The sequence below is a fragment of the Lepus europaeus genome, chromosome 9 (assembly GCF_033115175.1).
Source record: "Lepus europaeus isolate LE1 chromosome 9, mLepTim1.pri, whole genome shotgun sequence".
In the NCBI taxonomy this organism is placed as follows: domain Eukaryota; kingdom Metazoa; phylum Chordata; class Mammalia; order Lagomorpha; family Leporidae; genus Lepus; species Lepus europaeus.
Window position 1 is genome coordinate 72,530,522 of NC_084835.1, and position 23,700 is coordinate 72,554,221.

The 23,700-nt window shown below is 41.8% G+C and overlaps 1 protein-coding gene across 2 annotated transcripts in view; it reads right to left on the minus strand.

The window, feature by feature from the left end:
- The window catches only part of OSBPL1A (oxysterol binding protein like 1A), a 229,282-nt gene that overhangs the window by 189,877 nt on the left and 15,705 nt on the right, over positions 1–23,700 (minus strand). The window contains exons 3-5 of one of the 2 annotated variants that reach the window (XM_062201480.1): positions 16,968–17,053; positions 15,460–15,534; positions 3,864–3,975 (exon numbers count right to left, since the gene is read on the minus strand). In XM_062201480.1, coding sequence (XP_062057464.1) covers positions 3,864–3,975; positions 15,460–15,534; positions 16,968–17,053 — 273 coding nt within the window. The remainder of the gene's footprint in view (positions 1–3,863; positions 3,976–15,459; positions 15,535–16,967; positions 17,054–23,700) is intronic. The other variant, XM_062201482.1, reaches the window with a different exon arrangement.

The window sequence follows — 23,700 nt, forward strand, 5'->3', positions numbered from 1 at the left end:
CCCAGACCATAGCAGAGAGCTGGATGGGAAGTGGAGCAGCTGGGACCTGAACCGGTGCCCATATGGGATGCTGGCGCTTCAGGCCAGGGCGTTAACCCGCTGCGCCATAGCCCTGGCCCCTATAAGAGTTATTTTTACTTCTTTAACAAATACTATAGCGCTTCCTAAGTGATAGTGCTATTCAAGGCACGTTAAAAATATTAATTCATTAGGGGCCAGTGTTGTGGCACAGCAGCTCAGGCCACAGCCTACAACACCAGAGTCCCATGTGGGCGCTGGTTCTAGTTCCGGCTACTCTACTTCCATCCAGCTCCCTGCTAATGCACCTGATGAAGTAGCAAAAGATGACTCAAGTCCCTGGGGCCCTGTACCCATCTGGGAAACCTGGATGAAGCTCCTGGCTTCAGCCTGGCTTCAGCCTGGCCCAGCCCTGGCAGTTGTGGTCTTTGAGGGAATAAACCAGCAGATGGAAGATCTCTAATTATGCCTTTCAAATAAAATATTTTTTAAAAATGTTAACTCAATAAATCCTAACTTGTAAAGCAGGTATTATTATCATCTTGACTTTGCAGACAATGAAACTGAAGCAACAAGATGTTATAGAACTTAACCAAAACCACATAGCCAGAAAGTAGAGAAGGTAGGATACAAACTTGGGCAGGTTGATTCCAAAGTACAAGCTCTTATCTCAAGGCTGATTTTCATACATATATATATATATATTTGTGTGGATGTGGATGCATATATACACATATATGAAAAGTAGTAATTGTTGGCAACCTAGCTTAAGTGCCTAGAACATGTAAATGAAGTATCTTTTCTGTTAGATCTGGTTTCTGTTTTGGCTTACAGAAAAGAATCAATTTCATAGAAAAGCTTAAAAACCCACTTATTGTACTTGTATAATATCCAGTGCAAAGGCTGTAATAGATGAACTATAAGAAGTCTTTCAGGTCTTCCTGGATTGTGATGGGCAGAGAAGCAGCTTGGGGAGCCAGGAGACTGGGGATAGAATTAGTAACTACCATTACTACCTGCTGCTCTGAAATACCAGGCATAGATCACATTTAAGCTACAGAGAATATGTATACTAAACACTAGAATAGCTGGAAGTAATTTAGCTTTGTCATAAGAAACAATTAAGGCTTTATTTCCACACATAGGCTCTCTGCCTCAGAAGGCCAAGTCCCTGTGTGAGCTCTCAGTGGCTGCTTCTGTTGTGGGATTCACCATCTTCAATGTTTCCTCTCACTGGTTCTACAGCCACTGCACAAGAACTCTTTGAGATCAATTATGCCCTTACTCTTTCTACATACCTGTCCAGTACAAATATTACCCCAGGCTATAATTTATACCTGCAGTCACTCTTAAAATCAATTACCTGATCTTAGCGTCCTGCATATCCCAAGCATTTATGATAGTGCACAATGCATATTTGGTCAATAAATATTTACTGAATAATTAAACAATGGTTAATAATGCTGGTTCCAGATTTTAAGGAAAGGAAATATAATGCTTCTTTCTTAATTATCAAGATGCATAAAGGAAAACAGATAGGGATTAGGAGTTGAAAATCTTGCCTATGTTCCTGGAATGTGTTCCATACATTCCCTGTCCTGTGTTCTTTCAGGGCATTGAGAAAAGACTGCTAGTCCAAGCAGCACAAGCAATCATTCCTGTTTGGGACAGGGGCTCCTAGAGCACTGAGAAGGTTCTGTATCTTGATGTAGGTTCTACTTATATAGATGTGTTCCATTTATGAAAATAGTGAGCTGCACAATAAATGAAATATGTTTTTCTGCATATATTTTATATTTCAATGAATTTTTTAAAGCAAGCATAACAGAAAGGCTAGTTGCGTGGTTTGATTGGCTTATGCTGTATAAATGTGAAGAAATATTTCACTGTGCCCCATAAAAATGTGAAAGTGTTACATGCACATGAAAAAAAGGTTTTTAAATTTTTGAAAAGCCAATATTCCAGATCACATAAAAACATCTATACTATAAAAATTTTAATATGACTGTCAAACTCTTCTCAATCAGAATATAGATTAGTAGGGATCTTAAAAGTCATGTAGTGTACCTCCATCCTGACATATGCTTATATATATATATATATATGTCAGTCAAGCAGTACTATATTAGAAATGAGGAGAGTACCTGGCAAATATACTACATTTGTGACATAAAATTACTACTTTGCAATCACTATAATAATTATTTAGACAAGTATTATCATTGAATATTAAAACAACTAACTATAAAGTTCATTGGTAAACAGGATATTTACATGGTCTCAACTTTTATCCCCAAAGACAACTCACTAATTACAAATGGAAAAAGATAGTGGGCTACCGAGTGATCAGTGAGCATCACCAGTAATGAAACAAAGTGCCCCATGTTTCTGGGGTGAAACATCCCCTGTCTCTGTGTATTACCCTATGACACAGACTCTGCTCTACCTGTGATCTTGGCGAGTTGCTCCACACACATTCTGCAGTCTGCCAACAACCCATTTAATGCTCTATCCACAGATGATATCTGTGGATATCATCTATATCTGACTATATATATCTGTAGATATATATCTATATCTGACTAAGGGGATCCCATTACAGCGTAATCACTCAATTAAGTCTCAGCTTCTATTTCCCAGACTAGGACCGTATCAGCCGACAAATCATATTACTAGTCAAGTCAACCAAGGCCTTATCCACACGCAGTTTGAGTTTTTGGAAGGATCTTACAGTACATCTTTACAATTTCCCTTATTAAATGTCAACTTGTGACACTCACCTAACATTCTAGTCTGTCAGGAAAACCTCAGTTTTGGTTCTCATCTTGATACATTAAAATGACAGGACAGAATCAAAAATAAGACCTCATCCTCTCCATTGGGTCACAATGTATTAAATGGTAGGGACCACATCTAATGTGTTCTGAGTATCTGGGAATCACATACTACAGTGAATGTGCTGATTCACTTGTTACTAGCAATGAGCACGTTCATTTTAAATGCAGAAACGAGCAAAGGCACTGACTTAGAGACGTCTGACGAGCAGACATCACTTTGTAATTACAGAACATGGGAGACAATTTTAATTCTGAAGGCTGACTGGAAAGTAATAAAAAGCAAACTAAGAATCAATACCCTGTATTACCTAATTATATTGCCCTTTTCTGCATTTCAAGTAAAAACAAAATGTGTGAAATTGCAACTCTAACTCAATACCTTTACCACAAAGTAGAAATTAAAAATCTTCTCTTCTCTGCATTAGAAACACTACCAAAAAGTAACAGCAGCCATGCACTATCCATTCACAGAATTATCCTATGTTGATCTTTCATCTTTGTAACAATGAAGCTGATCCAGCAAGGAGTGACTGCCACCTGTCCTGCTGTGATGAAGGCCACAGGAAAACCCCGCTGGCCAGAGCTGACTTCCCCAGTAGCAAATGACTCCCAACAGCTGTGCCTCCTACCGTTTTTCTCGGTGCTGCACGTTTGTGCTCCTCCATCATGCTGCAAAAGCTCATCTGCCATAGACCTTCAGGTCTCTCAATTCCTGATTTTGTCAAGTACTCAGAATTTTTAACTTGTAATTTTGTGTAAATTATGAGTTTATTTTAAAATGTTTGATTTTTTGATTGATTCACAATACTTGTACACATCACTGAAGTACAATGTGATATTTAAGTGGGGAAACTCCCATTTGGATAATTTTATGTCTATTTAGTGACTTTCCAGTGACTTTATCACTAACACATAGGCTTGTTCTCATCTGTGCTGCTCTTTCAGAAGTCACTTTATTCATATGCTCAGCTTGGCTACAATTCAAGTAAACGCTGTTCATGTACTTACCTTCAAGCATGTTTCTGATTTCTTTGTCATGAGTGGCTTCCTTTGCTGTCTGTCCACTCCCATTAACAACTGTGGTATCAGCATTATATTCTAAGAGAAGCATTACCAACTCCTAAAAAAGAAAAATATTTTGAGCTATTAAGACTTTATTGCATTACAGTTTTTTTCCAAATCAATGATTACTATATTTTCTATAAAGTACTATGTATGAATTTTTATAGCACATCAGTTATGCCTATAATAACAGATTCAACTAATTCTGATAACTGGCAACTGCCTGAACAGTTGCTAATGCAACCAACTTCTATAATTTTTAATTGAATTATTTGGTTGCTTCATCAAAATAATTTGTGTGGTCAAACTAAATATGCAAGTAAACAAAGCCACTATTTAAATTAGGATAAGTAGTACATTCACTTCATAGCATCTCTCTAAGGACTACTGGGAAATAATTTTCTCAACAAACCCTAGATAATTTAAAATTAATTTAATCTCATAGACGATAGAACACTATTTCCTAAAGTAATGCAGGCTTATGACTATTCATATACCACTATCAAAGAAACAGTATAAAACAACACAAACACAAAAGCCAATATTTCACAATCAAGAATATTCACATTTACTCTAAGGAGTTAACTGCTTTTTTAGAAATTTCAAACTAATTGGTAACATACAAAGGTCATGAAAAACATATTATGGAAGGTTTTTTAAAGTTCATGGAAAATATCCATTGTGGAAAAAACTGAATTTAAAAAAAAATTTGGCAACAAAATAGTCATCTTTTAGTTCCATTTTCCCACTAATTTTGAAGTATCCTTGTAATTCTGATATCACTGGGTCTCTTACACAATGAGACTGCAAAGAAATAGAGAAATATGGAGACAATACTAGGTACCTGCTACATGGCTATCCTGAGACGCACAGCAAACAAGGAGGGTCTGTGTTAGAGTCACACTAAGTGCTGTTCTAACCTCTGCGAGGATGGTGCCTGTGACACATGAAGTGTTATCTTGGGTCACTACATGTTACACATGCCTGGGAGTTTCATCATTCCTTTGGGTCATACTATTTCTCATTCTTTTAAAGGTGACTTTATAGTTCAAAAAAAGTTTTAAGTAAAATCTAAAAAACACAGGAAAAAAAATACATTTTTTATCCTGGTCCCTATATGGACCACAATAAACTTTTTGGTGTTATCTCTAAACATTTTCCTATGCATAAGTTTGATTTTTTTAAATATAATTCTACTTTTTAACATAGTAGTAATATGTTATATGTTTTATATCTAGGTAAATCGTAAATCTTCCAGTATATTTTATATATATGTATATAAGTATACATATATAATGTTGTCACATTTTTCATAGCTGGATATTATCTTACAGAATATCCTACCATATTTTAAAAATAGAGAAATGGTTAAGAAATCTTCTAACATCTTACTAAAATAAATTGTTACAAAACATCTCAGCATTTCCCATCTTTAAAAAAAGTAGCATTTTGGGAGAAGTGTTTTCATATTTTACATAAAAAGTGCATGTTAGTAAAGAAGGCAGCTTGAGCCACAGGATGTTAAAAACAATTTACAAAACACATCTGATAAGAGCCATGTAACCAGAATATATAAAGAACATTTCAATCCAACAATAAAACAAAAATTCCTATTTTAAAATGGGCAAAGATAACAATGAATAAGGTGAAAAGGAGATGTTTGAGGCCTGACCTCAGACTAAATCCGAAAATAAAGCCCTCCAAGTGAGGAATGCAGGCTCTCAGGCATGAGAACCACCACTGGAAAGGGTTATTTGTAGAATCAGAGTCAGTAAGCCAGAGAACACCTCAAGAGACAAGTGGCTGACTTCCTACTTCAGTGACATCAATGAAACACACACTCCCAAAGAGGTAAGGCACTGCCTACTTTTAATATCTCAATGGAGAGAAAACGCTTTAAGGTTCAATAGTCTGATGCACGGATGGGTGTTTGGCACCGCGCTTAAGATGCTACTTGGAACACCACATCCCATGTCAGAGCCCCTGGGTATAAGTCCTGCCTCAGCTTGTGGTTCTTCCTCCCTGCTAAGGCAGCAGGTGATAGCTCAAGTACTTGGATCCCTGCTACCCATGTGGGAGACCTGGATTGACTTCACAGCTCCTGGTTTTGTCCTGGCCCAGCCCAGGCTGTTGTAGACATTTGGGAAGTAACTTCGTAGATAGGAGGACTCAAACCAAAAAATAAAAGTAATAAAGTTTTCTTTTAAACCTAACTATGCTTCTCTGAGCCCAAATTAAACATCATCCTGCCTTCTTTGGCCCTTGCACAGACACCAAATGAGTTAGCTTCTTTCTCATCACCCCTCAAGTTCTGGAGTTCTTTGTACCGAGTCGTCCCTGGTGTTTTATGAATATCCAACTCCATGTACTTTCCCCTCATGGGGTACCCCTTTCACAGTGGAATTACATTGCTCTTTCCAGAACCTTCTAGCATAGTCTTGTCCACATTCTTCTTAATTATTCACTTAACATACTTAAGTATTTAAGTTTGCACAACACCTTCCAAAGAAAATTCTTAAATACGGAAGGGGTATGAGATTGAGAAAGCTCTGGCTAAGCTGGAGACAAGACCAGGATGCTGCCAGGGGTACCCTTAAGAAAATCACTGAAAGACAAAGCAGTTGAGGGCACAGAAAATGGGTGTATTCTCAAGTGTCCACAGAAGAAAGGGAGGATTTACAGTAAAAACCTTGTCAAAGACCAACTTAAATACTCCATAAGTAGTAGGTACGGAGAAAGACAAGTTTCAGTTTAGAAGACATATGAAATGTTGCACAGCTGAAGCACAGGTAAGGATGCCCCACATGCAGCTGAACACAGGAACCTGATGCAGAGAGTCAAGGATGAAGTGAGATTCCAGATTCTCCAATAACCCCCAGGAAGAAAAGCATGGAGCCATGAGAGTCAGCTGGTTTGCTGAGAGGGCAGGGTTTCAAGAGCAAAGACAATGATTTAAAAATAATAATCAGAGGAACACCTACACTGAAGGCAAGGGAAAAAAGAAACCATAAAAGCAGCCAGAGAGGGCCAGGCATTTAGCCTAGCAGGTAAGATGGCCACTTCCCACATCAGAGTGGCTGGGTTCAGTTCCTGGAGGCTCCCGATTACGAGCTCCTGCTAATGTGCACCATGGGAGGCAGCAGTGATGGTTCAAGTAGTTGGGTCCCTGCAACACACAGGAGACCTGGACTGTGCTCCTGGCTTTAGCCCCAGTTGTTGTGGGCATTTTGGGAGTAAACCAGTAGATGGAAGCTCTTTATCTCTCCCTCTGTCTGTCTCCCAAATAAGTTAAAAAAAAAAAAAAATCAGAAAAGCAGTCAGAGAAATGAGAGTCTGAAGTGCCTCTCCCGAGAGAAGCAAGAAGAGAAGCAAGGAGCTTTGTTTGAGTGTGGCTACAAAAAACAAACAAACAAACAAACAAACAACAACAAAAAAAAACCACAAAATTTAAAATCAGCAAACCTTTACATATTTATTAGAACAACCTAGTTAAATGGTAAAACCACAACTGACCACAAAGAATCAAAATTATCAAGCTGAAGTTGGGAGTAGAGAATGTTAATGATGAGAATCATACTATGAGAATTAACTGCAAAACTTGTTCTCAAACTGTACTCTATGTTGTGTGTATGTGTTTATGTGTACATACAAACTGTTGAAATCTTTACTTAGCATCGAGTTGGTCCTCTGTATATAAACTAAAAATGAACCATAATGAAGCAGATGGGAGAGGGAGTTGGAGGTGGGACAGGAGTCGAGGTGGGAGGGCGGGTACAGGGGAAAGAACCACTATGTTCCTGAAGTTGTACCTATGAAAAATGCATTAAGTAAAAGCTTTAAAAAAAAAAATGGTAAAACTTTTCTTCAAAAAAAGAGCAAAGGCAAAGCATTCTGCTCAGAGAAGGCTTCCTGCTTCTGTGTAAAGCAGCACTTACCCACTTCGTAAAACACTAGCCATCTGCATTACTGATTTCCTTTCATATCTAAGCTACTTTTGAATAGTTACTCCCAAAGTGTTTGCTTAAAATAATCCTTGAGGAAACAGCACTTTTGAACAATCTTTCAAATAACTAAGAAGTCAGAGAAATAAAATACTAACTGAGCATGATGCATTTTTCTTTTCATTTTTTTAATGGATGCCACACAGTAATATTAGGACTAGGAGTGCACAGCAAAGGTCAGAGCAAAGCTAACAGAGCCCTCAAACTGTCCAACACAACTCTGCTCTGTAACTGGTCAGTCATTGCCTTATACAATTATGCTGATGTCATCATCACACAATCCACCTCAGACGAAACAGAAAGACTCCTATATCCAGATTAACTTTTTAAACAACTTTATTAAGACATAATTCACATAGCCTAATGTCACCATGTGGAAGTATACAATACCATGGTTTTTTAGTATATTCAGAGTTGGGCAGTAATCATCACTATCTAATTTTAGAACGTTTTAATCATCCCAAAAGCAGACACCACATCCAAGAGCAATCCCTCCCTATTCCTCCCTTCCCAAGCTCCTGGTGACAGTTCATTAACTTTCAGTCTCTACAGATCTGCCTATGCTGGGCATTTCTATAAAGGAATCCTACACTGTGAGGCCTTTTGTGCTTGGTTTCTTTCATTTAGCAAATTTTTAAGGTTCATTTATGTTGCAGCATATATCAATTTTTCACTCTTCTGTACTAATGAATAACAGTCCACTGTGAGGGCATACTACATTTTGTTTATCCATTCATTAACCAGTGAATCTCTTGGCTGTTAGAAATAATGCTACTATGAACATTCTCATGCTGATTCTTTAAAGAATGTGTTCTGCTACAACTATCTCTTAGAGAAATTCCACATGGGGCCAGCGCTGTGGTGCAGCGGGTTAAAGCCCTGGCCTGCAGTGCCAGCATCCCATATGGGTTCAGGTTCGAGACCCGGCTGCTCCACTTCCCATCCTGCTCTCTGCTATGGCCTGGGAAAGCAGAAGATGGCCCAAGTCCTTGAGCCCCTGCACCCACATGGGAGACCCGGAAAAAGCTCCTGGCTCCTGGCTTCGGATCAGTGCAGCTCTGGCCATTATAACCAACTGGGGAGTGAACCATCAGATGGAAGACATCTCTCTCTTTCTCTGTCTCTCTCTCTCTCTCTGCCTCTCCTCTCTCTGTGTAACTCTGACTTTCAAATAAATAAATAAATCTTTAAAAAAAAAAACAAAATTCCAAATGAAAAAATGTATTTGCTAAGCAATTTCGTCATTCAGGCTTCAGGTTTCAACATTTAGAAAGAAGAAATTTACAAACTATGCCTACTGAACTCTTACAAGACACAAGAAGAGGTTCAAGAAAGTGACTTCAGTCTCTGGCCTCTCCCACTCCTCCCTTCCACAGCAGTGACCCCACACTTGGCAAATCTGCCAACCTGCCACACGTTACAACCTAGAGAACCCAGCCCACAGTGAATGGTAATGTCTAGACTTCTACTTTGAGGGGTCATTTGTTACTACATGAAACATGTCATCTTGGACAGTGCCTTCAACACATAGGCATGAGAAGTGGTGTCCTAGAGAGCCCTAGAAGCATGCATTAACCCAGGACTGTACGTAGTTTCGACATGTTATCTGAGAGATTTCTGAGGCACAGAATGTAAGCATTTGTTTTAAATGTACATGTATCCCCAATTCCACTAAAAAATAAAGGTTGCTGGCACAATACAAATCTTTAGTACATTGATTATAGCTGTATTTTTAATTTAATTATAGTTTTTATTGGAAGTATATTGGGTAGCTCATTGGTTCAGTTTAAAAAAATATATATAAGAGAAACCATGGGACACTTAGCAAAGGGCTTAGCCAGAATAGTGCTATAGGATGCCAACCTGCCATGGCAGGGCTACCCGTGGACACTTGGGCATTGGTCATTCCTTTAAAGTTCAAACACCAGGACTGGTGTATGTATCTCTGGCTGAGCCTAGCCATGTTCCAGGGAGCAGATGAGAAAGTTATGCCTGTCTTCAGATTCCCCCAAACAGAAGGGATGTGTGGAGGCCGAGCAGAAAGAAACACAGAAGTCCAATACAAGGTCATAGCTGTATTTTTAATTGATTATAAAAGGTATAAAAACTCCAGCATTCTAGCTGCACTTGAAAAATAAAGGAATAAATGCTAAGATTTTAAAACCTTCATATACTATTTTTTACCAATGAACAGTAGGGGTCACTAATGTACCAAGAAAAGCCCAGAGCACCCATTAAACTTGGGTCGGGGGATTGTTTTATATATTCCAGAGGACAAGAACTCAAAGCACCTTATAATGAACCAAATCCCTTTCAATGCAACATTCTATTTATTAAATAACAAAATCTCAGAATAATATTTAAAAGTGTCTTCATGGTAAAAGATCACATCAGAACAAAATAATTTGATCCTTTCATGAGTACAATCAGAAATTAAACTTTATTTACAATTAATTCATGCCTGAGCACATAAATTTTATTGCCTTCCTGTGAGATGCAACCATTTAGCTCCAGCTAAATATTATTTTCTGATACAACAGATAACACAATAAATATGACAATGTTCAAATCAAGCAGAGATCCAATTTAGTATGCTCTTACATTCCAAGTTCAAGAAAATGACAGAAAGAGCCAAACATGTGAAGACCCACTCACAGACAACGAATGGTTTTACCTCAGTATCACAAAGATGGAGAATTAGACCTGGATTTGTTCGTGGGAGGAGGAGTACAAAAAAAAATGGCGTGTGCTGATTCCTTGCAAGATTAATGTCACCATACCACGATGATTCCAACACAAGGCAGACGATGAGTCAAAGGGCTATAAAGTCCCAGGAAAACTAGAAAAAGCACGGCTTCCTTCCAAGCACAAGAAATCAGAATTGTAAATGAACTGCACTTTCAGGAGTGGATGTATTTGGACCATATGGAAACAAATGGCAATAGAAACTTATCAGGTACACAGCAAAGACTGAGAAGCACAAGGCTCTGAAAGGGAAACAGCAAGCAGTCCACAGCATTGGCAGCTCATGCCTGAAAACCAGCAGAGTCCAGCATGGCAGTAAACCTACTGCTTACTGTTTCAACCAGCACTTCTTTCTCACCTTTAGTGAGACCCCATATCTGTTTCACCAGAGTCAACGTGAACAATTGGGCATGAACAGTGCAAAATGCACTAATTCTCACATGGTTAGTGTGTTTTACTGGGTTGACTTACGATTTATATAAAAAATCATTTAATCTAGTCATTAGAACCATGAAAACTGAAACACTAACAAATTCTTTCTTCTATAACCTGTGAAAAATGCATATATAGTTCCAATTGTGTGTTTATACAAAAACTATTGGGGATCACACGACTTAACAGTCAATAAAAAGTTTCAACGAACACACTCTACAGCATAGTTAATTTGCAGATCATTAAAAACTTAGGTCAATGAGATGAAGTGACTTATGGCTATAATGGCTCACAGAGCTCAAAGAAATGTTATACTGAAAGGTAAGTATAAAACTGCCAAAACTATTTCATAGTGCTAGACATTCACTACAGGTAAGAAATCAAAAGGTAGGGCCAGTTCAAGTCCCAGCTGCTCCACTTCTGATCCAGCTCTCTGCTATGGCCTGGGGAAAGCAGCAGAAAATGGTCCATGTGCTTGGGCCCTGCACCCACATGGGAGACCTGGAAGAAGCTCCTGGCTTCAGGCTGGCCAAGCTCTGGCTGTTGCAGCCATTTGGGGAGTGAACCAACAGATGGACAATCTCTCTCTTTTCCACTGCCGCTGCCTCTCTGTAACCCTGTCTTTCAAGTAAATAAATCTTGAGAGAGGAAGGAAGAGAGGGAGGGAGTAAAGAAAGAAATCAAGAGGTAGTTACTCAACAGGCATCGCTAGAACTTCAGATTAGAATATCAGGAGACTTGAGCCTTCCAGCCATAGGCTCTTACCTTTCTCCTACTTTCCCAAAAATTTACCAGGGCAAGCTTGTCAGAGACAACCAGTAGCTTTGCTGCCAGAGCAAACTGACCTGATTTGGATAACAGGCAAAAACCCATGCCAAAAGGCAAGATCAGTAACAACAGCAAAATCTGTAGGAAACAAATGGAAAACCTACAAGTCTGGCACCATGAAGTGACTTTTCCCATAAGAGGACATAGTGGGCCAGCGCCGTGGCTCAATAGGCTAATCCTCCGCCTTGCGGCACCGGCACACCGAGTTCTAGTCCTGGTCGGGGCTCCGGATTCTGTCCCAGTTGCCCCTCTTCCAGGCCAGCTCTCTGCTATGGCCCGGGAGTGCAGTGGAGGATGGCCCAAGTGCTTGGGCCCTGCACCCCATGGGAGACCAGGAGAAGCACCTGGCTCCTGCCTTCGGATCAGCGCAATGCGCCAGCCACGGCGGCCATTGGAGGGTGAACCAACGGCAAAGGAAGACGTTTCTCTCTGTCTCTCTCTCTCTCTCACTGTCCACTCTGCCTGTCAAAAAAAAAAAAAAAAAAGAGGACATAGTTTTTATTGATGCTGTGCCAAGATGTCACAAATGTGGCAACTTAAAACACAGATTTATTCTCAGATATCTGAAACAGAGCTCACTGGGTAAGGTCAAAATGTTACAGAGCTGTGGTTCTTTTTTTTGTTTTTTTTTTTTTTTTTTTGTGGTCCCCCTTCCCCCCCAGAAATCCTAGAGGAGAATTTTCTTCCTTGCTTCTTCAGCTTCTAAAAGTTGACCACATTCCTTGGCTCAGGGTCCCTTCTTCTAGTTCCTAAGCCAACAACACTTTCATAGGCATATCTCCTTTAACTCCCTTTTAGACTTCTAAGGACCTTGTGATTACCTTTGGCCCACTCAGATTAATCCAAAAATAATTTTCCTATTTTAAAGTCAGCTGATTAACAACCTCAATTACACTTGCAATTTTCATTTCTCCTTGCCAGGTAACCAAACATACTCACAAGTGTCCCAGAGGAAGCCATGGACATTCTTGGAAGACCAACATTCTGCCTATCACATAGAGCAAATGGCAAAACCACTCAACACTGAAACAGGAGAAACCTAGAAATGAAAGAACCAAAATAGTAGATTTGCTTCCCACACACTAAGCTGCTGAAAAACTCCAAACATGTGCAGGGAAAATGAGAGGGGGTCATGCAGAAAGAGCAGGGCCAGAAATGAGAAACATCTTAACACTGAGAGTGCTCTCTAACCCAAAAACAAATCCACAAGCAGTGAGTAGAAGCCCTACAGAACTGGGTATTTGAACCTATCACTATCGAAACACTGGCTGACCACTAAGCTATGCCTACAAAGGGGTAAACAAATTTAAAAAGAAAAAACTAACCAGTAACATCAGCTGACCAGACTATTCCAGATTCCATACATTAAAGGCAAGTTAATAAATTTAACTAAAATAGTACAAGATCTGAATGTTGAAAACTTTAAAACACCATTATTTAAAATTAAACATTCAAATAAACAAGGAGACAGGGATTTATTATGTTCAGGGATTAGAAAACTTAATATTGTCAAGATGGCAATTCAAGACAACATAATTTCCAGTAAAATTCTAAGGTCTTTCTATAGAAATTGACAAGATTATCCTAAAATTTATATGGAAATATAAAGGACTAAGAATAGCCAAAATAGTTTTGAAAAGATCAGTTGGAGAACATACAGAACTCGATATCAAAACTTAATTATAGCCAGCGCCGTGGCTCAGTAGGCTAATCCTCTGCCTTGCAGCGCCGGCACACTGGGTTCTAGTCCCAGTCGGGGCACCGGATCCTGTCCCGGTTGCCCCTCTTGGAGGCCAGCTCTCTGCTGTGGCCAGGGAGTGCAGTGGAGGATGGCCCAAGTGCTTGGGCCCTGCACCCCATGAGAGACCAGGAGAAGCACATGGCTCCTGCCATCGGAACAGTGCGGTGCGCCGGCCACAGCGCGCCTACCGCGGCAGCCATTGGAGGGTGAACCAACAGCAGAAAGGAAGACCTTTCTCTCTGTCTCCCTCTACTGTCCACTCTGCCTGTCAAAAATTTAAAAAAAAAAAAAAAAATTATAGGGTCTGGCGCTGTAGCGCAGTGGGTTGATGCCCTGGCCTGAAGCACCGGCATCCTGTATGGTCGACGGATCTAGTCCTGGCTGCTCCTCTTCTGATCCAGCTCTCTGCTGTGGCCTGGAAAAGCAGAAGATGGCCCAAGTCCTTGGGCCCCTGCACCTACGTGGGAGATCCGGAGGAAGCTCCTGGCTTCAGATCGGCACAGCTCTGGCCATTGTGGCCATCTGGGGAGTGAACCAGCGGATGGAAGACTTCTCTGTCTCTACCTCTCTCTATAACTCTTTCAAAAAAATAAAATAGGCTGGCGCCGTGGCTCAACAGGCTAATCCTCTGCCTAGCGGCGCCGGCACACCACCGGGTTCTAGTCCCGGTCGGGGCACCGGATTCTGTCCCAGTTGCCCCTCTTCCAGGCCAGCTCTCTGCTATGGCCAGGGAGTGCAGTGGAGGATGGCCCAAGTGCTTGGGCCCTGCACCCCATGGGAGACCAGTATAAGTACCTGGCTCCTGCCTTCGGATCAGCGCAGTGCGCCGGCCATTGGAAGGTGAACCAACGGCAAAGGAAGACCTTTCTCTCTGTCTCTCTCTCTCTCTCTCTCTCTCTCTCTCTCACTATCCACTCTGCCTGTCAAAAATAAAAAATAAAAAAATAAAAATAAATAAATCTTAAAAAAACTTAATTATAAAGCTACAGTAATAAAGTGGTGTAAGGATAGAGACGTAGATCAATGAAAAAAAAACAGAAACTCTAGAAATAAACCCTTACATTTATCATTAACTCATTTTCAACAAAGATGCCAAGGCAATGCAACTCAATGCCAAAAGATGTCTTTCCAATAAATGGTGCCTGGATAACAAAACGTGGTGGACCTGTTCACTGGAATATCATTCTTTCATAAAGAGGAACAACCAACCAAACATGCTGTGGCACATATGAACCTCTACAGCATCATGCTGAACCAAAGAAGCCAGACACAGAAGTCTGTATGATGTCATTTCTAAGAAATGACGCAGAAGGGCAAATGTCTAGAGACAGAAGACAAACCAGTGGTAGTCTGAGGCTGGAGATGGGGGCAGGGAGTGAATGTAAACAGGCAGCAGGAAACTCCGAGATGAAAGAAATGTTCTCAAACTAGATTGCGATGATGGTTTCACCACTTTGTGAAAGTGTTAAGAGTAAGAGCTTCACATAATGTGAATTGCACCTCACTGAAGCTATCTTTAAAAAGGAACAGAAAGTAAGGAGTGCCCCACCGCTGAGGTCCACAAGCACAGATGAGTGACCTGCCAGGTGTATGAGAAAGCGGGCGGCTCACAACATTAGTGCTTGACCTCTCAGTCCAGCTCCAAGAAGTTGTGCCCTTTTGACCCAAAGTGCTGGCATATACAAGTTTGTAATGGTTTATTCCAGTTGCTAGACAGATGGTTATAACACAGAAAACATTCACGACTGCTCTTCCAAATATTTCACTTGCAAACACTGAACAACAATGTTTTCACCTTTCGTCCCGTAAAGGCAGCTCGATGAAGTGGCGTGTCTCCCATGTCGTTCAACACATTCACTTCCGCACCAGCCTGGCAAACATGAAAATGTTAAGTATCTTCCACATGCCAAGAAATACTCAAAGGTGAAAATAATTTCCTAAAAAAATGTTAAATATTTCATAAGTTAAAATAATTAACATTGCTTGGTTGTCACTGAAAATAAATCAACTCAAAGTAAAAGTAAATATTTGGTTTCCTGAAAAGTAAAAATGTACCTAATAGGATAAAAAACTTCTTTAAAAAAATCTGTACACTTGTGCTTCTTCTTTAGATGCAGTCCCATGGGAGGAAAAAAAATAACTGTGTCTGAATGAAATAATACTCTGTTTCCTTCTCAAGCAATTTAACATGCTTTCAGGTTTAATAAAAAAAAAGTCATCACATATAAGTATATAGATGAGCTGTAAGATAAACCCAATTTCAGAAATATCAGGGGCAGGTGTTCAGCACAGGCCCTTAGTCACTGCCTGACATGCACATATCTCATTATCAGAAAGCCTGGTCTGAATCTGTTACTCTGCTTCTAATTCAGCTTCCTGCTAATGTGTATCCTGGGAGGCAGAAGATGATGGCTCAAGTATTTGGTTCCCTGCCATTCACACAGGAGACCCAAATGATATTCTAAGCTCCTGACTTCAGCCTGGCCCAACCCTCTCTATTATAGGTATCTTGGAAGTGAACTAGTGATGGAAGATTTCTTATGTTTCTCCCTTTGGCTTCCAAATAAGAGGAAAATAAAAAGAAACATCAAAATGAAAATTTATTCAGAGAATTGAGAAATATAAGCTCAATTCTTAAGTACAATGTGTACTGTGAGATTCCGACATTTTTCAATTTATAAATGCATTTTTTCAACTGTCATGCTCAAAAACTGAAAATAGTATCTTCATTAATATGCACATTTTTGCAATTTTAAAGTCAATAATATAAAATTCATGATTAAAGATTGACAATTAAATTAAACTAGAACAATTAAGTATCTTCAGTAACGAGCTTTTTTTTAATGATTTATTTATTTTACTTGAAAGGCAGAGTTAAAAAGAGAGGGCAGAGAAAGAGAGAGAGAGAAGATAAACAGAGAGTGCCCAATCTTCCATCTGCTGGTTAACTTCCCAAATGGTCACAATGGCCTGGGCTGGGCCAGGCTGAAGCCAGGAGCTTCTTCCGGGTCTCCCACTTGGATGGTAGGGGACCAAGCACTTGGGCCATCTTCCACTGCTTTCCCAATTGCACTATCAGGGAGCTGAATCAGAAGTGGAGCAGCCGGCACTCAAATTGGCATCTGTATGTGGTGCCGGGGTTGTAGGCAGCAGCTTAACTTACTACACTACAACAGTGGACCCCAAGATATTGCTTTAAATAAGCCATTATGACTCAGTGACTTTTCTTAGGCGTGCATTTTACAATGTCCACACTAATAGTATTTATTAGAGTAGTTAAAAAAAAAAAAAAGTCATAAAGACCTTCAACAAGTCCTGGACCACTTGTCTATGTCCAAAATAGCATGCCAGATGAAGAGGTGTCCAGCCCAAATTAGACTTACTTCTTCCTAAAAATGGAAAAAGATAAGGTAGTTTTAGATGGTATTTAGGTAATTTTACAATAAGTTGAATTTCTCCCTAACAGACAACTTCCATTCCTGGGCGATGGCTCTCCTTCCCTCACACCACACTGCTGATGACTGGAACAAAGAGATGTGACAACACAAGATGTGTAAGGAGCATAATGGGTCAGAACCCACAAGACCCAGCTCTGCTGCCACCTTTCTAACTCAATGTCCTCATCCCTAGAGGATAGAGGGGCACATAATGGGGCTCTAGTAGGCTGTCAGCTCTAAGGTTCTAAGCTTGTGACCCCCTTGCCATCAGCTAGCAAAAAGGTGGTTCTTTTGGCATGATGGCTCATGAAAACAACTCTCTGAAAAGCTGCACCCAAAAGAAATCACTAAAGAGTATTGGTAAGTTGTTAGCTCTGCATCTAATGACTGAAAATAGAGTCTTTGGCTTCAGATAAAATCCCAGCTTTAAGGATACTGGGTTACCAGAGCGATAGAGTCTCTACTAGATAACCAGAATCAAAGTTAAAATGTAAAAGCAATGAAATCAGATCCTAGCAGTAGGCATGGGGAGAGGTATAAAACAACTGAGTGCTACAAAAACTAACCTACAGCATATAATTCAATTAAAAAAAAAAAAAAAAAAGAGGGCATCATAGCTCTAGAGCCAAGACAGCTCCAAAAGCTTGCCAAGAAACAAATCAGGTTGGAGAGAATACAGCCTACTCCAATTCCCAAAGCCCACACCCTGCAGGTCCATCACAGCCCAGGAGCATGCTGTCCCAGGCACTGTGAGGGAGAGGCTCTTGGCTTAGTGGCTCAAGTGGACAGTAGTACCTTATCTGCCCCACCTGTCACGTTCAGCTCCTGGATTTCAGATTCCAAACCAACAAAAATCCCAGCTACCAGTTTGTACATACCCACAACAGGCCTCTTACCACCCCCTGTCCTCACCACAAGTGACTGTGGCTGCCACAGTTCCTGCATGTGTCATCTACCCAAACTCCTACATCTGCTTCCCCTTAAGTGACTGCTGTCTGGAACCTCTAATTACATAGTAAGAGCCTCTGTCTGTTTCACTGAACATATCTTTTGTCTTCTGTTCTTTAATGAAACCTAATTCTTTTGATAATGGTCCCTCTTGGGGACCAGCGTTGTGGCATGGCAGGTAAAGCTACTGCCTGTGACTCTGGCATCCCATATGGGCACCGGTTCATGTCCTGGTGTTCCACCTCCCATCTACCTCCCTGCTAATGCCCTGGGAAAAGCAGCTACAGATGGCCCAAGTTTTGGATCACTGCGATCCATTTGGGACACCAAAATGAAGTTACTGGCTTTGACCTGGCCCAGCCCTAGCTGTTGCAGCCATTTGGAGAGTGAACCAGTGGATGGAAGACCTCTCTGTCTCTCCCTCTCTCTGTGTAACTCTGCTTTTCAAATGAAAAAATAAATAAATAAATAAATAAAATGAATCTTAAGATAATGGTCCCTCCTTGTTCCTCAGTTGGAGGCCCTATTGTCACATCCCCACTGTACCTATCTGAGCAGAGGTATGTGAATCTCTATGACAAAACCTGCTGCTGTCCTTGATCAATGACATCACTCACATCCTAACCCCTCCTTTGAGCCATAGCTCCTTCCAATGCCTGCTCCGCTGCCATCTGCCAGCCTCCCAATGACTCATCCCTCGTCAAATAACTTTGGGCAACACAGACTCTCCCTATAGCAAATCTTGCTATATCCAGGGAGAGTGACTACTTATTCAATAACCTGGTCTCTCAGTTTCTCAGCCTCCCTGCTTTTTCACCAACTGTGTCCGTGTTCAATATCAGAGCAAGAGCGCCATCAGGAAGATAGATGCACCAGACCCCCAACATTCCAGCTTTTCAGGTAGCCATAGCCTGACCTGTTCTCTAACTTGATCAGCCCCTCAGCTCCTTAATCACTCACCACACATGTAAATGCTTCCCATCTTCACTGCCTTCAGTTAATCCAGGGCACATTTCTTCATGCCTCACATCAACCTATCTTTATCAACATCCCCAATGTTCTTACTCCACTTTTATCAGAGCAGCCTAAAAAAAATCACCAAAGCCCGATAACACAATAGCTCAGCTCTTCTTAACCACATCTAGGTTGCTAACTTATGGAGAAGAGCAACATGGAACCCTGCTGACTTAAGCACCATCAAGCTACAATGCCACACCTCAGCCAGACAGTGCTGCCGCCTCACTCTATCACTGCCCAGCATAATCCACAGCTCTCCCTGGCTGCCACAGTCTTGCTCTCTCCTGTCACTGGCACTTCCTCCCAGGTATCATCTGGAAGCTCCATTTTCTGACTGCTTCATTATCAGTAACCACAAAACTGCTCTTTGCAGGTCCTCTCCCATTGCTTTGTTTGCATGCCAATGACTTTAAAAACTGTCTCCAAAATACCTCTATTTGGATGACACAGGGTACCACACGCTCACAAGGTATGGAGCTGAACTCATCCTGCACATTCCACACAAACACACACACGCAAAAACTACCCACACCTCCATGTGTGTTATATGTGTTCATTACTCATTGTCCTGCTATTCACCCTATTTTTTTTTTTCTTTTTGAAGATTTACTTATTTATTTGAAAGTCAGAGTTACACAGAGAGGAGAGGCAGAGAAGCAGGGGTGGGAGGGGAAGAGATCTTCCATCCGATGGTTCACTCTTCAACTGGCTGCAATGGCCGGAGCTGCCCAATCCGAAGCCAGGAGCCTCCTCTGGGTCTCCCACATGGATGCAGGGGTCCAAGGACCTGGGCCATCTTCTACTGCTTTCCCAGGCCATAGCAGAGAGCTGGATCGGAAGTGGAGCAGCTGGGTCTCAAACCGGCGCCCATATGGGATGCTGGCGCTTCAGGCCAGGGCATTAACCCACTGCACCACAGTGCCGGCCCCACACCCTATTTCTCATACCACATAGCATCACCTTTGCCACTTTCTCCTTTTGAGCCCCACTCCAAGTGAGTTCAATTGATTCTAGCACCAAATACTAATTACATCTACTTTTCCCCACTCCCATTGCTTGCAAAACCATCTAACTCATAATAGTCTAACTTATACCAACTTCTGAACTGGTTTATAACATTTCATGTTTCCAAATGGAAATCTGGATCAAGAAATTAAAATTCTCAAAATCCTAAATTACTTTTATAGTACTTCAAACACCTTTTACTCTACTTTATCCTTTCAGGTATCTTTTTAAAAAAAAAAATAAAGTGAAAAGGGGGAAGTTGTGGGGGGAAGCCTTTGTAATCCATAAGCTGTACTTTGGAAATTTATATTCACTAAATAAAAAAAATATAAAAATAAATAAAATAAAAGATTTATTTATTTATTTGAAAGTCAGAGTTATACAGAGACAGGAGAGGCAGAGAGAGAGAGAAAGGTCTTCTTCCATCCGATGGTTCATTCCCCAGCTGACCGCAACGGCCGAAGCTGCGCCAATCCGAAGCCAGGAGCCTCCTCCAAGTCTCCCACATGGTTGCAGGGGCCCAAGGACCTGGGCCATCTTCCACTGCTTTCCCAGGCCATAGCAGAGACCTGGATCGGAAGTGGAGCAACGGGGTCTTGAACTGGCGCCTATATGGGATGCCAATGCTGGCGCTTAAGGCCAGGGCATTAACCCGCTGCACCACAGCACTGGCCCCCGGTATTTTTTTTTTAACCTACCCACAATACTGCCCTCACGGAGCCAGCCCCCTTGGTAGTGGGGCCACCCCGAGCACCCCCCTCCCAAATGACAACACTCTCAGGGATCCCTCTGGGGAGAGCCTGTAGCACGACAAATTTATTTTTTTTATTTGACAGGTAGAGTTACAGACAGCGAGAGCGAGACAGAGATAAAGGTCTTCCTTCTGTTGGTTCACCTCCAAGTGCTGCTACAGCCAGAACTACGCCGATCCGAAACCAGGAGCCAGGCACTTCCTCCTGGTCTCCCAAGCGGGTGCAGGGGCCCAAGCACCTGGGCCATCCTCCTCTGCCTTCCTGGGCCACAGCAGAGAGCTGGACTGGAAGAGGAGCAACCGGGACTAGAACCCGGCGCCCATATGGGATGCCGGCGCCGCAGGCGGAGGATTAACCAAGTGAGCCATGGCGCCGGCCCCAGCCCAGGTATCTTTTTTAAAAACTGTGTTCCGTGACTCTGGCTCCGGACTCCAGCTCCGTGCTCGCCACACCAACAAGGAGATGCAGACACCAGAAGGCAGCAGTGATGGTTCAAGTGACTGAGTCTCGGCAACCCACAGGGAGACCTGGACTACTGTGTTCCTGGCTTGCAGCTTCATCCCAGCCAGTACAGGCTTTTGTGGGAGAGAACCAGCTAATGAGAGCTTGCTGTCTGTGTCATTCACTCTCTAATAAGTAAATTGTGTCCAATGAATAAGAAACGTTAAGTTATAAAAAGAACAGTGCCCTAAATTAGAATATTAAAACACTGAAGCCCTCTCACTGCAACCCCCACCCCACCACAGTTGTAGCACAGCAGGTTAAGCCATGGCTTGTGATGCCAGCAACCCATACTAGAGTGCTGGTTCAAGTCCTGGCTGCTCTACTTCTGATGCAGTTCCCTGCTAATGAACCTGGGAAAGCAGCAGATGATGGTCCCAAGTACTAGGGCCCCTGCCATCTGTACGGAATACATGGATGAAGTTCCTCGCTCCTGGCTTCAGCCTGGCACAGGCCTGGCTGTTGTGGCCATTTGGGGGAATGAACCAGTGAATCAAAGATTTCTGTCTCTCCCTGTCACGCTGCCTTTCAAATAGATAAATCTATAAAAAGAAAATAAAAGAAAACAAATACCGGAAAACACTAACAGACATTACTGAGTAATATCTGAATAACTTTGGACTTCCCAGTAAAGTGACAACATTCCATAGAATGAGCTACTGAGACTACCAACATAAACACTTACTCTGCTGAAACTCATTATTTCTTGGAACATCACTCAAAGTATGTTTTGCATACATATTTATTCTATTTGCAAGAATGACTCACGTGAGCAAGATAGGACACTAAGCCCATACTTAGAACACAGCAACTGTTGCAAGAACACTTAACAGTACTTGCCATAGTTTCAGGATTTTGAAAGAAAAAAAAAAGAGAAAACCCAGAAATAACAGGAAGGAACCCCTACATGGAAACAGTGCTCACATCCAGTCTTGTCCACCCCTCACTTTTCCCTTCGGTCAGACACCAGATGATGTCTTTCCTCTGCATAAACCCTTCAAATCACCCATAAGACAAAATCTGACAAGTTATGAGGTGAAATTTTGAAAATGCATTAACATAGGCCGGCACCATGGCTCAATAGGCTAATCCTCCGCCTTGCAGTGCCGGCACACCAGGTTCTAGTCCCGGTCGGGGCGCTGGATTCTATCCCGGTTGTCCCTCTTCCAGGCCAGCTCTCTGCTATGGCCCGGGAGTGCAGTGGAGGATGGCCCAAGTGCTTGGGCCCTGCACCCGCATGGGAGACCAGGAGAAGCACCTGGCTCCTGGCTTCGGATCAGCGCGGTGCGCCGGCCGCAGCGGCCATTGAAGGATGAACCAACGGTAAAGGAAGACCTTTCTCTCTGTCTCTCTCTTTCTCACTGTCCACTCTGCCTGTCAAAAAAATAAATAAATAAATAAAAATTAAAAAAAGAAAAAAGAAAGAAAATGCATTAACATGCTTCTCACTTTTACATTTACAAGTAGATGACTTTGCACTAATTAGCTTGAGGCAACTGGGTGGGGAGCATGTAGACAGAAAAGAGTCATGGAGGATTATCAAATATTTTTGGCATTCAAAATAGACCCGAGGTCAACATTAAGAGCCTGTGTCTACGGAAGCATGGGGAGAGACTTTTAAATCCTTTTAACAAACTCAGACTTTACTTGTTTCCAGACAACTTAGATCGCAGTTTTTTCCCCTACTGCTATATAATACTCCTTCCCCACTGAGGGGGAAGTCATGAGGTTTGCTGGTTTGCTGCTCTAGGATAGGAAGAAAAGGTGACAAAAGATGCCTACCTTAAGCCTGCAATTCCTGGAGTAGAGGGATTGTGGAAGAGCAAAAGACAGAAGATCAGCATATGGCTCCTAATCTTAAGCCCAGAAAGTGAGATAAATTGAAAGGACACCGAGAACAGGCAAGATATATCTGGGATACTAGGAAAAAATCCCCTAGCCAGCCTCCCACCCTAGAGCCCACCTGCAAAGTGGATCCCTCACAATCAAGTCCACAGTGCAGTCAGAGGGAAGGATAACTTGGCTAACTGGAGCTGTTCCAGGCTCCCATGTGTCACTGAGTTCGCGCACACTACCCTCCCAAGCAGCAACAGGAGTGTGGCCAAATGGAGCTTGCAAGTCTAGGCCAAAGGCACCTGTGTCACAGAGGGTCAGGGTGACATCAAGCCAAAAAGAGCTAAGGTGAGTCTTTTGAGATAGCCAAGGAAAAACACCTGTATCACAGGACAAACCAAGAGAGAAACCAGGGTCAACTTTGAACCTTAGTTTTGCCTTAGCTGCAAATGCTTTTGAAATGCGAAGAAACCAAGGATCAATGACCAAATGAAGGCTTCTTCACAGACTAGAGGTCACCTTTGCCTGCACTGAGCACACCAT